At 33.8% G+C, this 15,897-nt stretch overlaps 1 protein-coding gene and 1 long non-coding RNA gene across 5 annotated transcripts; both read left to right on the forward strand.

The window, feature by feature from the left end:
• The first annotated feature begins 501 nt into the window (after positions 1–501).
• LOC101204060 (zinc finger CCCH domain-containing protein 53) lies at positions 502–4,663 on the forward strand. 3 transcript variants are annotated; one of them, XM_011656605.2, is made up of 8 exons: positions 502–712; positions 1,119–2,362; positions 2,439–2,642; positions 2,723–2,908; positions 3,004–3,377; positions 3,457–3,625; positions 3,792–3,989; positions 4,078–4,663. In XM_011656605.2, exons 2-8 carry the CDS (start codon positions 1,365–1,367, stop codon positions 4,148–4,150), a joined length of 2,202 nt encoding a protein of 733 aa, XP_011654907.1. In that variant the 5' UTR covers positions 502–712; positions 1,119–1,364; the 3' UTR covers positions 4,151–4,663. The 3 variants fall into 3 exon arrangements, with proteins under 3 accessions (XP_011654907.1, XP_011654910.1, XP_011654908.1); XM_011656608.2 differs by having other exon boundaries at positions 2,723–2,902; XM_011656606.2 differs by having other exon boundaries at positions 703–902.
• Positions 4,664–9,462: 4,799 nt separating this feature from the next.
• LOC101204299 lies at positions 9,463–14,158 on the forward strand. 2 transcript variants are annotated; one of them, XR_180814.3, is made up of 3 exons: positions 9,463–9,616; positions 10,727–10,800; positions 13,641–14,158. It is a non-coding gene; the product is annotated as an uncharacterized LOC101204299 (long non-coding RNA). The 2 variants fall into 2 exon arrangements; XR_969482.2 differs by having other exon boundaries at positions 9,480–9,616; positions 10,648–10,800.
• Positions 14,159–15,897: the final 1,739 nt, after the last annotated feature.

Below are 15,897 nucleotides of genomic sequence, written 5' to 3' on the forward strand. Positions count from 1 at the left end.
TGATTCTATCAAGTTTTTGTTTAAGTTAATTGAGTCTCAAAACTTAATATAAATTTAAATTTATATACTTTATGTAATAACCTTTCATACATGAATATAATTTTAAAATATCATTATTGAAAAGCAAGTTTAAATTAATTTTAAAATATGGTGATTTATTTTAACTGAAATTCAAAGGAGAGAAAAGAAGTGGTTTGAACTAATAGCTTTCTTCTCTAATACTATGTTAAATAGACTAAACTTATGGCCGTCGGCGGTGGCGCGTTTACTCACGCGCTCTATTATACTCTCTTTTTTTTTAAATCTCTCTCTACTTTCAAGTCTGTCTGGTGTGGACTTGCATGAGCTCAAAAAAGTTTTAATTTTTTTTTGCTGTGTTATGGTTTTTATAAATTTTCTTTAGGGTAAAAAAGAAAAGAGTGTCAGAGGTTTGGGGCAAGTGAACGTGCGCTATTTGAACCACAGATCTGGATCCACTCCAAAGCATCAATCAAACAAACCCCTTCTTTCTCCCCTCTCTTTCTCTCTCTCTCTCTCTACTTGAGGGAATTTCTTTTTTTCTTTTTTTTTTTCTTTTTATTTTTTTGAATTCAAAGGAGAGAGAAACATAGAGAGAGAAAGATAGAGTGAAAGAGAAAGCTCAGCTTCAGAAAACAATGGCAGAATAGCAGTAGTAGCAGCAGCAGCAGCAGCAACAGAGTTGCAGCAGCAGGTTTTCTCTTTTGAACATACAAATCTTAGCTCTCTTCTTCTTCTTGATTTTCAAAAACACAAACCCCCATTTCATCTAATGGCGGTGCTTTGGCTTTTATGGTAAAAAAAAAAACTAAACGAAAAAGCATCAAACTTTGACTCATTACTCAGTTCTTCATCAACAAAGATTTTATCTTCTTCTTTCATGGGTAATTAAAAAGATTATTACATTTTGTTTCTTCTTCATCTTCTTTCTCATCTTTTTTTTTTTTTTTTTTTTTGGTGGGTTTTCCCTTTAATGAAAGGCAAACTCTTTTTTTTTCTTTTCTCTTTTCCCTTTCTTTTCATCTAACCCACACGAGAATACCTTCTCCTAACACCAAACTCTCTCTTTTAACCCTTCTTTTTTGGGTGTATTGTTTCAGGAACAAGCTTTTTGAGTGAAAAAGGAAACAAAAAAAAAGATAAGGAGAATATGAGCGAGTGAAGTGAAGCTACGCCAACTCTTAATCCCCATCTTCTCATCTCTTTGATCTCGACAACTTTGTGTTAGGTGAAACGTTGAGAAAAACAAGTTTTACTTGTAAAACATTTCACTTTTGTCTCCATAACCAGCAAAAAAAAGCAACAATCTTAGTTGGTGGGTGCCGAAACTTTTCATCTTTCTCTCCATGGATTCTTATGAAGCTTCAAGAATTGTGTTCTCTAGGATCCAAAATTTGGACCCTGAAAATGCTTCTAAAATCATGGGTCTTCTTCTTATTCAAGACCATGGAGAAAAAGAGATGATTAGATTGGCTTTTGGTCCCGAAGCTCTTCTTCATTCTGTAATTCTTAAAGCTAAGAAGGATTTGAGTCTTCCGGCCGTTAACTCACCGTCGACTCCTTCGACGCCGAGTTCTTCGCCTTCTCCGTTTGCTCTTTCGACGAATCCTATTTCTATTTCGAGGCAGAGTTCTTCTTCTTCTCGGTTGGGGATTAGTCTTCCTCTTTCACTTACTATTCCTAGCCCTTCTTCTTCCAGTTCAGTTTCTTGGGCTGCTGGTTTTTCCTCTGACCTTCAAACTTCTGATGACCATTTAATTAGTCCTGGGAATTTACCACTTGGCTCGTCTTGTTTTGCTGCTGGAGGAGCTCCGGCAAGTGATATGATCGATGAATTTCAGCTTCAGGACCAGCTTTCCTTCCTCAACGACGGCTCTCCGACAATCGGCGTTAAGAACGCCGACTTGTTTTTCCCGCCGGCGGATTTATCGTCAAGCCCCACCGGTGGAGGATTTGGGTCCTACGGTGGAGATGCCACTTGGGGTGGAGGGCCGGTTCATCGCCGGAGCTGCTCTGTGAACGACGCGTGCTTAGGAACAGAGGATTTGAATTGTGGGTTGGGTTGGAAGCCTTGTCTTTACTTCGCCAGAGGGTTTTGTAAGAATGGAACAAGTTGCCGGTTTCTCCACGGCGGACTTGGGGATTCCGACGTCAGCGCCGCCGCCGTTGGCTCGCCGAGTAAGATCGATGTGATGGAGCAGTGTCATGAACTTCTCAGATCCAAATCTTCTGCACAACAACGCCTCGCCGCTGCTTCTCAGCTTATGGCTTCAGCTAATTCCTTCCCTTACTCTCCAAAATCTATCAACTTCCTTCTCCAACAGCAACAAAACGATTCCCAAAGGTATAATCTTTTCATCTTTTGAAGAATGTCGTGATTTATAACCAAAATCTCGGATTTTCAACTCGTCTTTTTCCAGAGCTGCCGCCGCCGCCGCCGCCGCCGCCGCAGCGTTAATGATGGGGGAAGATCTACACAAATTCAGTCGGTCCAGTCGACTTGAACGAAACGAATTCTCGTTGAACGGCAGCGCCGGTATCATCAATCCGGCGTCAAGACAGATCTACTTGACTTTCCCAGCTGATAGCACCTTCAAAGAAGAAGATGTATCGAATTATTTCAGGTTTCTTCACAAACCCAATCCTTCATTTCCTTTCTTCTTCATCTTGTTCCATTTCTGAAACATGTTTTTTTTTTTTAAAGCATGTACGGTCCAGTTCAAGATGTGAGAATCCCATATCAACAGAAGAGAATGTTTGGATTTGTTACTTTTGTTTATCCTGAAACAGTGAAGCTCATTTTGGCTAAAGGGAATCCTCATTTTGTTTGTGATGCTCGTGTTCTTGTTAAACCTTACAAGGAGAAAGGCAAAGTCCCAGACAAGTACAGGCACTCTCTCTTTCACTCTGTTTTTATCTTTGTTTTCTTTATTTATTCTTTTAAAGTTTGTTTGTGAGAATTTTGGTTCTTTGTTGTTCTAACAGGAAACAGCAACAAATCGATAGAGATTTCTCCCCTTGTGGAACTCCAACTGGTTTAGATTCAAGAGAACTTTATGATCATCTTCAACTTGGGTCGAGAATGTTTTATAATTCTCACCAAGATCTGTTATGGCGAAGGAAATTGGAAGAACAACAAGCTGATCTTCAAACGCTTGATCTTCAAAGTCGACGCCTTTTGAATCTGCAGCTTCTTGATGTGAAGAAGAATCAGCTTCCCCATCACCACCACCGTGCTCTTTCCACCGGTAGCCCAATTCCTTCCCCGACGCATTCTCCGAACCCGTTGTTTGCTCAAAATCTCATCTTCCCCAGCATTCGAAGCAGTGGCAGTAATAGCACCTCGGATATCCTGAGAGGTGAGGTTCATTATCCATCACCAATGATGAATTTCAGCTCAACTTCAAAATCCTAACTTTTAGTTTGTTTTGGCTGCAGAGAATGGCGCTACGCCTGTGCGAACACCTCCGCCTGTTTCGGTCATGGCGTCATCGACTGATATGCCCCGACAGCCATCACCAGTCGATAATGGAGCCTCAGCAACAATTGGACTGAATGGGAACGACAAGGAGAGATCTCAGATCGATGACAGTGATTTACTTGAATGGTAAAAACACAGTGTGATAGTACTTTTCCTCATCTTAAGATTCTTCTTTTACGCCATTTTTACTAATCCATAATCAAAATTTGGTGTAATCGTATGATTGTTTTTTTATCGCATTTACTTAAAAACTTGTTTGATGTCTTCCTACGTCTAATAATTGACATTGCAGTTTTGAACACAATCTCCCTGATAGTCCTTTCGCATCTCCTGCAAAAGCCACGGGCGACTACACAACCAACTTCTCCGACATAGCAGCGGTGGGGGAAGCAGCAACCGACTCCGATGACGCATCATCCTCAATTCTCACATCAACTTCCTCTTTGGAAGTAGCAACATCCTTCAAATCCTTCAATTGCCAGATACCAAGGTGAGCACTATCAGTTACAAACTCGAAACAAACAAACAAACAAACGTACATACAACCAAACAGTGTTTGAACAATCAATCTGCTACAGGTTCCCATCCGGCCACAGCCCCATCGGAATGTATGCAGGAACGGGCGGGCCGACATGTCCAGTGGGAATTTAGCATCCAAAGCAACAGCAGCAGGTACTGTTTGTTGAAATGATTTCCCCATTGAAAAAAAAAAAAAAAAGCAAATGGGGGTGTTTTAACAATCATGTTTGGTCAATTCCAGGAAGGAAATAAATATTAAAAAAAAAAGAAAAGAAAAAAAAAAGTGATTTAACCAAAACAGAGAAGTACTATATGAAAAAAAAACAATATCTATAGAGAATCAGCAGAAGAAGCAGAAGCAGTAGCTCCACAAAGGCTCCATCATCAACAGTACAAAGAGGGAAAAAAAAAAAAGAGAAGCATATATATAAGAGGAAAGAAATGGGGTCACCCGTTTTTTTTATTATCATTGTTTTTAATTTTTCTTCTTTGATGTTAATTGTTGTTGTTGTAGTAGAAGAGAGCAGTAGGTCAAAACCCATCTTCTATCTCTTTTAGTGTTAAAAAAATTTGAATATATAGGTTTAAGTAAAAAAAAAAAGGGAACACACAGAAAGAAAGAAGTTTTTTTTTTCTTTTTTTTTTCACAGAGTACTTAAAATGTGTAGTAGTAAGGGAAAAAGTGGTAGGGGATGAAGAGAATGGAAGAAGATGATGATGATGATTGGAGTGTGGGGGGACTGTAATATTCAATTTTTAATTTGATTTTCTCTAATACTTTTCTTAATTATATTAATACTTCAACTTTCATGTTCATCTCGTTTATTTAGTGTTATTGATATCATCTCCAACTATCCATAAACCTCACACTTACATTCGCTATCTAAAAAAGATATGAACTTTTAAGTACGTTTCTTAACTCGCTTTGACCGTTAAAACTAAGTGGTTTTAAGTTTGAATATATTTGGTAACTTTAAATGGCATATTCATAATTTTTCCACACTTTATATTTGAAGTACAATAAATATGTTTTTAATTCATGACATAATAGTCAATGACCTTTCAAACCCAAAACCAATAGCCTTTTTAGGGTGTATATATATATATGTATATATTTATCAAAGACATTGATTAAAGTCCCAATACCAATTAAAGGTGTTTTGATATATATATCAAATTAAGCCCAATCTGTTTCTTTATTTTCAATGATTTTTAGGTGTGTTCTTTATAAAGTGAATTTTTGAAAAGTAAAAGAGAAATGTAGGTTTCTTTGTAAAGTAAATTCCATGGAATTCAATGGTTAAGAAAAAAGATGAAAAGAGTTGTGGTATGAGTATATGAGACATAAAAGGAAAAGAATTGTGTAAAACTTATTGAATGAAAAAATTGGATAATAAAATATAGATATTTGTTTTAAAAAAATGATTACCCAATAAAGTGAACATATTTATTTCTTATAATATTATGAATAATAATAATAATATGATTATTAATTTGGTTGCATGTGTGGGAGAAGAGTGATATAAAGATTTCAACTTTTGTTTTGTTTTGTATTTTGCTTTTTTATTAATAATAATATTATAATTTGAGTGGTTATTGATAGAATGATGAAGAGAGAGAGAGAGAGAGAGAGAGAGAGGGAATAACCACATGGGTTGATTGGAGCTGGAAAATATTTGCCAGCTTGTCAATTGGGACCCATTCCACCCATCTCCACATGGGATTCCAATTCCCCCTCTTCTTCTTCTTTGTCTATATACATTGCTATGCTATATAATAATATTCTAAAACAATTACAAAAATATATATATATATAAATTATGATAATAAAATTTAGAGTATGTTTTTAATAAATCTTAAAATATTTTAAAGAATATGGTGAACTTAGAATGCATGTTTATGCTCTAAAAACGATGATTTAAAATTTGGGTTTTGTGTGTGTTAAAAACAGGAAAGGACATGGACCCTTCCATTCATTCATTCCTTTCTCACACCGATACCTACAATCTAAAATTTTACTAATATTTTAAATTTAAAAATTCATTCTAATTTTATCAAAATTGATTCAACAATTATCATAATTTTCATGAAAAAGATCAAAATAAACTAGCAATTTAGATTAGAGCCATGAAAATTAAAAGAATATAAAGAAATGAATTTAGATTTAGAGATCTTGAATGGAAGGGACCAAACTAGAATACCTATAAAAACATAGTCCTTTTGGCCATGGTATTTTAGATATAAATTTAACTTTTGTGTAATAATATAACTCTAAACTTTATGTTCATATAAAAATGGATCCTAGAATTTTGTACACAGTTTTAGATTTAAACTAAAGTAGATAACATAACTGCATTTAAAATCATGTAGATTGAACAAATTGTGAGGTAAACTTATTTGTTTTTTTTTTATTTAAAAAAAATGGAGATTTAAAAATAGAAACATGTTGGCTAAAGTGGCTCAAATAGTGTTAAAAAAAGAAGAACAGATGCAAATAAGTGATAAAGTTTTAATTTTGTTGGCACTCAAAATATGAAGATGGTTCACTTTTTTTTAGTAGATATCACTTGTCTCTCATCATATATTTGCAACTGCCCCACAATATATGAAAGTCTTTTCTTTTTCTTTCTTCAAATCCATCATTATAAATTTTGGTATATCCAAAAGGACATTTGAATTACCGTTTTACATGCTAATGTGGGAAAGAAAACACTAAAATGATATTATTAAATGAGGAGGAGTTAAAAGAGATTTGTGAGGCATTTTTTAAAATCCAATGACCTAATCAAATTTGTTAATCAAGCCTATCAAAATGTAGTGTTGACTGAGAAACCATGGGTTATTAATCTAAATCAATGAGGGAAAATTTGGGATTAAGTAAGTTTGTGGAATCAAACTGTGCCATGTGATAATGATGAGTCGCTTTTATTTGATTCATTAGACAAAGATCCAAAATTTAGAATTCAAAGAATTCAAGAGAGTGATATTCTTCCTCAAATTGAGCAATTCTTCTCAAATGAGATCATCTCTTTTTCAACAAATTGAGAATTTCCTCTATCAAAATATTGTATGAAAACATAGTCTAACATTCTACCATGCTAATATGTTATTACGTCATTTTATTTTTCTAACTTCTCTAGTTCATCGTTGTTGCTTTAATATTACATCAATTGTTGTATAATTAAACTCAAGTAAACAACAATAATACAACTAAGAACAACATGCAAAAATTTGCCTAATTATTATATTGGAAAACGTTGATTATATTTTCACACATAACAAATAAAACAAAAGGTATACAAACTTAAAATGTCATAATACAATTCGATAAAGATTATTTTATACAAACAATAAAATTGCAACACCCTAATAATGTGAGTTATTAGATACGAGATATTTAAGGGATATAGTCATCATTGTAAGTCGACAAACAGATGTGAGAAGTGGAAACATAGAGATATAAAAGAATTCAAAATCAAACTTTAATGTATAAAAAGAAAATGAAATAATGACAAGGTAGAGATATAAACACAAAGTCCAAGCAAAGTTGAAGTAGGAGTTTGAATATTTTAGGCTACAAACTTGGTGGTTAAATTATGAGTAAAGTTGAATGATTTGATGGAAAACTTATCAATATTATTTGTATTTGATTACTTGGAAGTCTAGAATATAATTAATATTGTACCAAGCAAGAATCCATATGTTTAATTATTATGATAAGAGTTGAGATTAATTATGAGTGGAAAATGAAAATAATCTATGGAGAACATTAAATTGAATCAAATAATAACACACTCGTGCATATCAAGATTGTTTCTCTCTGGGTGTCATGTCTTCTTTAGTGGGGTTTTCGTTTTTCTAAAAATAACCAAAACTATTTTGTTGGAAAACAATTCCATTTTTTTAAAAGAATAAATAATTTTGAAAAAATTTGTTGTAGATCACAAATAAATGTTTACCAAATATTGCAAAATTTTGGTATTGTATGTATTTATATTTGTTATATGTTAACGTAGAGTTTGAACTTTATATATTGATTTATAATGTAGTTATTTGTTGGAATTGAGCTTAATCTCGTTCATTTATTGAATTTGAGTTTGAGCTAGTTATTTTCTTTAGTTCAAATTTTCTATTTGGGACCAAAATTGGGTTGGCTATTAGAAAATTTAATTACTCAAACCAAATTGAATTATAATGATTACAAGAGGCTTGATTTTTAATGTGATTAAATGACAATGTTTAATTGAATAAAATTTGAATTGATAGACATTAGTGGAAGTATTGATTCTTATCATTGATATAATATAAAGTTTTACTATATTTTATAAAAATTTTAGTTTATTTTCTTAAATGTCGCTAATTATAACACATTTAATTCTTAAATTTAACCTACCAATCTCACTTTCATCTATTGATTTTTAAATTTTGTTTCCTACGATTTACAAGTATTTTTAAAATAAGTCCAAAATTTCAAAACTAAAAAAAGAGTGGTTTTTTTATTAAATAAATTGTTATTTAATTTTTACCTAAAAACTCTATTCTTTCCACTTAAAAGGAGTATAGTCAAAAATAGAAAAATGAAATGTAATAAATTAGTTTTTTTATTTGTTTGCTTTTTATATATTTTTTTTGGAAAAACCCAAAAATTTATGTAAATGAGAAATTGAAAAAGAAAAGTGTTTGTTTTTTAAAAGAGTAAAAAAGAAAATGAAAATGAATGAAGGAGACTTATTTGTTGATAATTTATTTAACTTAACTCGAGTATGATTGAAACTTCTTCTATTTGTTGTTTGACAGATTTTTTTCATTTAGATTTATGTCAAATAAGTTGTGAAGTTTTTAAAAATATACCTAATAAATTTGTACTTTTAACAACGGTTTAAACAAAAATTTGGATTTAAAAATTACACTAAAAGAAACTATAAATTACATTGTTACAATGGGTTGGTATTTAATTCAAAGAATAAAAATAAAATAGTCTTCCAAATTAATATCATTCTTTAAGCATACTCTTTTGAAAGCTTGGTCATAATATAATTTATTTCATTAATATCCCCAATTCATTACAACCTTGAGTTATTGAACTACTCTTCCCTATGAATTGTAATATCATCGTTCCATGCATTTGAAATGATGATATACATATTAGTTGTCCATAATCTATTAATTGCATTCAAAATGTTGGACTTTTACATAGATCCTTATGTACCTCATACATATTAACACAATAAATCTATTATATACACGACGGTTTGTTTTAGATATAATACTAATGGAACATATTAAAAGAATAAGATAATATTTGAATGCATTATGAGGATATCAACTATTTTTTGCATCACTTCTCGTTATTTATATAAAAATATTAGAACATTGTGTCAATTATGATCAAACAATTTGTTAGTGGTGGTCTTACTTACGTTTCGAGGAATTAAATTTTAAATGGAAATGTGAGGAGGAGTAGGATGACAGGTGTCACCTAGTATTGGAATGTAGAGACGGAAAAAGTCTTTTCCCGCGAATTTCTACCGCCAGAAGTTGCAATGTCCAACCATCTTCGGAGCCCTTAGTCCGCAACGCCGAGTGTTCGCTGTTCAGGTCTTCTTCTCCGACTATGTTTCTTCTTATTCCTCTTGCTCTTTTGCTAATTGTTCAAAAGAATTTCCTTACATTTGCCTCGTTTCTCCTATTTAGTCCGGTCTGAATGAGATTCAGTCATCACCCTTTTATGATTTTATGTATATGCCAGTTCTCACCCTTTCTTCTTCCCGTCTATCTTGAGGTTTTGCATTCTAAACGGTTCATGTATCGTTTCCCCCTAATTTTCTGGTGCTTTTGTTACGCTAGTGAACTTCAACGTTTGAAATTTAAGAGATCTATGTTGGCTAGACGATGTTTGATTAACGAAAGTTTTGAAAATGTAGCCCACGTGTTTCTACTTGGGAGTTTCTGAGGGTGGTTAATTGAGTTTTCTGTGGCAGCGAAGTTGAATTTCCAAAAGTAGTATTCTCCTTGTGTTGCTTCTTAAAATTTTGATAGTGAAAATTGAGTGTTTGATGTATTGAGAATCTTTAAACAAATCTTGATTTTCAAATTTAAAATGTGGGTTTCATATGTAGTTAGGTTAATTCAAAATGCCTGACCTACCTCACTTGCAGTATCTAATTTTTCTGTTAAAGAAAGACGAGTAAAAAAAGAAGATAAACTTTTCTTATTTTTATGCATGGCATGTTTCTCTATAATTACCTTATTATTGTCGACTACGTTCTCAGTTGCAGTATGTAGTTTTTCTTACTTATTCTCGATTCATTATTATCATATGGATACATGTAAAAGTCTTCGTTGATATGCTAAATATGTCAGATATTGTAAGTAGGCTGTCGGGTAGACGTTAAATTAGGGGATTGGGCTGTCGGATCTGGATCAATATACCGCAGGAATTCAATTTCTCAAGTTCATTATTTTAGTGTCTCTCTGAAATTATCTATGGCTGAAGATCCTAATTCTTGAGGTCAAAATTTTAAGAACTAATGAAAGATGGCTGGAGGTAATATGTATTTTTCCCTTAAACAATGTTAATCTGCACCTGGATCAGAATATTAAATGGGTTTTGTATGCTTTCTCATCAGGCTCTTTTTTGTGGATCATAGTTCTTAGTACAAGGTTGATCAGGTTCTTTGAACTCACTGGAGTTTTATTTTGGATCAGAAACCGTTCAGACGATAAGATATTCTTGATGGTGTGTATTGTGCTTCTCTGAGAAAAGTCATAACTACACGGAGGTAATTGATGGAGATACGTAATTTGTACTTTCTACTATATTGAGTACATAAATTTTTTAAATGAAAAATTTTCTTTGTCAATGGACGCCAAAAGGTAGTGGTCGAAAATATTAGAGACAATAAAAGTTATTAATGCTCCTTTTTTACTTTTTGAACTGAGGGAAGACATCGGAATTGAAAGGAGCTGCTTGTCTGTGGTCTACATGACATCTTTTGTACAGACACACCGATATCTTTATGAACAATGATAATTTACACCTTGGCTTAATCCTTATTGCTTCTGGTCACAACTGGTGAGGTTAGAAGAGGCAGTGTCTTAAGAAATTTAGATGAAGGAAGATTGCTGCTACAGATACTATAGGGTAACTTTTAGAAGGTGAAAAAAAAAATCATCTGCCGTTAACTCCCTAGTTATTCGAACTGCAGTTTTACTAAGAAATGGAGAAGGATAGAAACAAGTGCATTGGAAGGAGCCAGGAAGGTTTGAATTATAAAGCTAGAACCTCAAAATTCTACTTGTCCCCAAACCACAGGGTGAACCAAGAAGGTTTGAATTATAATCAGGAAACTCATAACAAATACATAGTAAATTTAGTTTTAAGTTTGTTTGTTTTAGGCTGAAGAGAATTAAGTTACATAAATAAGCATACAAAGGATGCAAAAAAGGTGCAGGGGCATGTAGTGGGGAAAAGTTGCAAGAACACATAGGATGCTCTACCAAGATACAAAAGAACTTCAAAAGATCTAGAAATCCAAAGCAAAACATTTATATGATCAAAGCTCTTTTGTACTTTTGAATTTTTCACCAAAGATCCTTTCTTGGCATTCCATCCAAATATCACAATGGAACGCCACTAGGTTATCCAACCTTTACTGTGGAAAGTATGAAAAAACTATTCCATCCTTTAGGTTCTTACAAATGTTGGTTAAAGGGGATTCCTGCCAGAGCGTTGGATGTTTTTGAACCCCAAATATGATGAGAAGTGCATTGCAGAAATACATGGTTTTGATTCTTAGAAGTTTCGTTGCCAACAACACCCAGAAAGAGGGGAAGATTACATCCGGTAAATCAGAAAGGAAAAAGGAAACTGCCTGAATGGTTCCAGTATAATTGGATCTCCAAACCTTATTATCATTAACCTAAGGGTTAATGATCTAACTAAGAGCTCATGAGTTCAAGGCCATCTACCTAGAAATTAATTTCCTACGAATTTTCTTGACACCCAAATGTTGTGGAGTCAGGCAGGTTGTCCCGTGAGTTTAGTCGAGGTGTGCGTAAGTTGGTCCGGAAACTTACGAATATAAAAAAAAACGAAGGATTAATGTCACGATTAGAACAAAAGTTAGTTGGGATGGTAACTCTAACTCATTAAGGGTCCTCATTGTCTACTTCTGGTTTAAAACTGAAGGCATATAACATTTTTTAAATTAAGATAATTATTGTAGTATTACAATTTACTGGACAAAGAAATGTAAATAACAAAAATCAAAATTCATGGAGTTCGTTTCAGTTTCATATTCTGGGAAGAAGAAGAGAGTTAGAATGATTTTATACTAAAACCAAAAGTGTTTTATCATTATATTGTTGGTGCTGTGAAACTCTAACTAAATCTAACAATTTTTCACACACAATTTATTATTATTGTCATACTATGCATGTCTAATACATTTGTTGCACTAACAAGTATCCGACGACACGTGTCTAGCAAGTGTTGGAGTGCCCAATTGTTTGACAAGTGTTGCCTGTAGGACATGGACATCCTAGCCAAACTAAAGTGCCTATGCTTCTTAGGCTCTATCCCTGTATCTCGATGATAGATATTGGTCAATGGAGGCTTCAAGGATTTTCATGTGCAAGTCAAGAGTCTGATATGAATGGTATTAGAAATTAGTTAGAGTATTAAGGACATATTAACAACTAGTCAAGGAGTCTGTTAGGGAAGTTTGGTTATGAATACAATGAGAAGGGAAGAAAGAAGATTGACAATATTTTGTGGAATGAATTAGAGCTCGAGAATATCAAGATTGGGAGTGTTTAAGTACCTTGTACTCTTGGTTGATCTTGTAATTCCATTACTGTTGATCATATTTGGATTCTATCAATTTGGTATCAGAGACCGGTCAGTATTTTGATAGATATCTGGTCGTAAGAAGCAGCCCAAAATTAATGATCGAAGGAATTTTCCAAATTAATGATTGAATTCAGAAGAACTGTCCATGCTTGTATCTTAATCCGCTGAGTATAGTTTTTGAGAACTTGGAAGAAGAGGCGATCGATCATTAGCTTGTGTTTCTTGGACTTGTGCTATCTGCAGAACATGGTCAGAAATCTTTAAGTCTGTTAGGGTCTTTTGTTTCTGAGGAGAGTTAAAAGATACTTTGGTGCTATTGATTGGAAGGGAGGATTTTGAAACGAGACTAAAAGTTACATTCATTTTGATAGCTATTGATTTTGACTATTGGTAGTTGGTACTTTTAATATAGTACTTTTTCCTTTTACTAGAAAGGTTTACAATGAATAAATATTAGAAGATCAAACACAGTTCAAATTTGTGATTAAGTTTGTACAATCTGTTTAAAAGTCATTTTTTGCGAGCTCATGCTATCATTATTTCATCAGAGAGAAGTTTGTGGAAACCATTTGTAGGATGTATTGGCATCCTTGTCTGTTGTTGACCATCTAATTATGGTGAACCATATACGGTTGTCTTTGCTTATTGAAGAATTCTAATCATTCAATGCATCGAATAATTGTTTAACTGTATGGTGTTAGTCTCTGTCTGTTGGGTGCTCATCCTCGGCCGTAGTTTAATTGTGATTGCTGCTTCATTTTATCACAGCACTAGCAGGTTCATGGTTTCAACTATTGAAGGTATTTATTCTGATCCCTGAATCACTGTATGCTGGGACCATGGAAGGGATCTTGAAGATTGGGACGATGATTATGCACGTCCTGCCACAGTTCAAACTGGTTAAATCCCATATTTTCATCAGTTTCCATACAATTTTTTTTCGTAGTTGGCTGTCTTAAGGGTTCTTTCTTTTTATTGATGTTGATCGAATAAGTAGCCTCAGAAAATTGAAAGTATGTAATCGTGTAGCATTGTGAGAAAGATATTGAATTGGAAGCTCAGTTATAAATATAAGTACATTTTCCTCAACTTTGGAAGTTAGAAATGATCATCCTGTAACATCCCTTTCTGGATGTGGATTTTGGAGTCAACCCTCAGGTCCTCACGATTCTCGAGGTGGGTGGTTGGCGTATATTGTATCTAACATTTTAGAAAAATCCTTACATTATGAGATGTTAGCCATTGTGCAATTCCCTTGCGTGGGCTTTATAAGGGGATTAATCTCAGATCAATATGTAAAATGCTTCCTCAACGGTTTTAGAGATTTACTGGCTGGAGGAGCTTCTTTTTAGTTGATCAATCTAAACCTCCATTCCTTTTGAACTTTTCTGTAGTCAATAAGAGTGCCTTATACATACAAAGATTAACAACTTGTCAGGTTTCAAGAAGAAAATAAGTTTTTTTTTTTTTTTTTCTTTATATATATATATATATATATGTATGTGTGGAATTACTTATGAATAATGCACCTATCTGGTTGTTTATACTTCAAAGGCTAAAAGATAAATCTTTCACCCAGATAAGGAAGTATAGTTATAAGTCACAGTTGGCGACCCGGAAACTGCAGCTGGGGTGACCAACAAGATCAAGCTAAAAAAACAAAGGACGGCAACAAACTCTTTATATGAAAGATCCAAGAGATGTAGTGAAAAAACCCTTTTCAAAACTGTGTTTACATCCTTTTTCACTCCTTTATAAGTAGATCTATTTATCTTCGGGAAGAGTAAAGACTGCACTCGACCAGATGATCTTTGGCTTTTTCTTGGAAGAAGGAATAAGAGGCAAGCAACATAGCATAAGGAACTCTTCTAGACAAACTAAACACCTCTAAAGCTACTCTTCCAGTTTGTGGCAAACAAACAATGGATAATGTTATGACATATGGGTGAAGTCAGTCGTACTTGTCATGGGCCCATTGCCATGTGGGGCCTTCTGGGAGTGACACCTGGACTGACAAGCAGTGGATTTCCCTACAACGCCTTTTGAGGAGTAGACCAATCTCTAAAAAGGACAGCTTATCAAGCTTAGAAAGAACTGTGCTGAGGCATGTGACCTCCTCCCCTTCCTGTTGACTCCTTGTATGGCACTGAAGAATATGCGAGGGAAGAAAGATCTAAATAGAAAGGATTCATCCCACCTACCACTACTTGACACTAATAAAATCTAAGCAGACTTAAGCATCAAAGCATAATGGGCATAGCACCACACTGGTGTGAGCTTCTCTTTTGCAGGTTGGTCAGCCCTTTAACTACACGTGTCTGATCAAAATCTTGCGTCAACATATAGATTAATTGGCCTTGCCTCTGGCTGGCTAACACTCATCTTATGGAGCTGTTACAAAAAAGATGTCTCTTCAGTATATTGGTTATCCTGGGAGTAGTCCACACATAAAACTGAATTTTTGTATCTTGAGCCTCTAGACTAAGAAAAAACTGTGGCAGAAGATTCAGCTTCTAGTGTGAGTAATAGTGATCACATTTATGTTTTAATTAGTGAATATCACCATTGTGAGAATAGTAGTTGTGTTCTTCATGTCGCTTTGCTAAGGAGGGAAGAAGTCAGTTTTCAATTCATTGTAGCTTTCTACTCGTAGACATTTTTCTGCAGGGGGCAAGGTAAAGCAATTTCACAGCCGGGAGAGACACAAGAAAGTTCAAATTTCATAGAAATAATTGTAATTAGATTTCATAGAAAACTGAAAACGCTTATGAGTTTTATATTTGTACTGAAACTTCTGTAGTTAATTACTCATGTTGACCTGTTGATATGAACATGGAAAAATTGTCTTTTGATACCACGTGTGCTTAAAGCACTTTTTTCTATATACGAACAGCAAACGTCAGAAGTTAGAGAATGTCGCCACCTTGATTCATATTGCATTTTTTATATGAGTTCACTTGAAGCTATATTTTAAGCTCTTTATCAATATTACACTTGCCTATGGCTGTTTGCACAAGAATGTGAA

Source organism: Cucumis sativus, chromosome 5 (genome assembly GCF_000004075.3).
Source record: "Cucumis sativus cultivar 9930 chromosome 5, Cucumber_9930_V3, whole genome shotgun sequence".
Classification (NCBI taxonomy): domain Eukaryota; kingdom Viridiplantae; phylum Streptophyta; class Magnoliopsida; order Cucurbitales; family Cucurbitaceae; genus Cucumis; species Cucumis sativus.

Bases quoted from the DNA above. Each gene is read 5' to 3' on its own strand.
- LOC101204060 (XM_011656605.2), top strand. From the start codon at position 1,365: ATGGATTCTTATGAAGCTTCAAGAATTGTGTTCTCTAGGATCCAAAAT. The intron at 2,363-2,438 runs GTATAATCTTTT...GTCTTTTTCCAG, and splicing joins CAACAAAACGATTCCCAAAG to AGCTGCCGCCGCCGCCGCCG. The intron at 2,643-2,722 runs GTTTCTTCACAA...TTTTTTTTAAAG, and splicing joins GATGTATCGAATTATTTCAG to CATGTACGGTCCAGTTCAAG.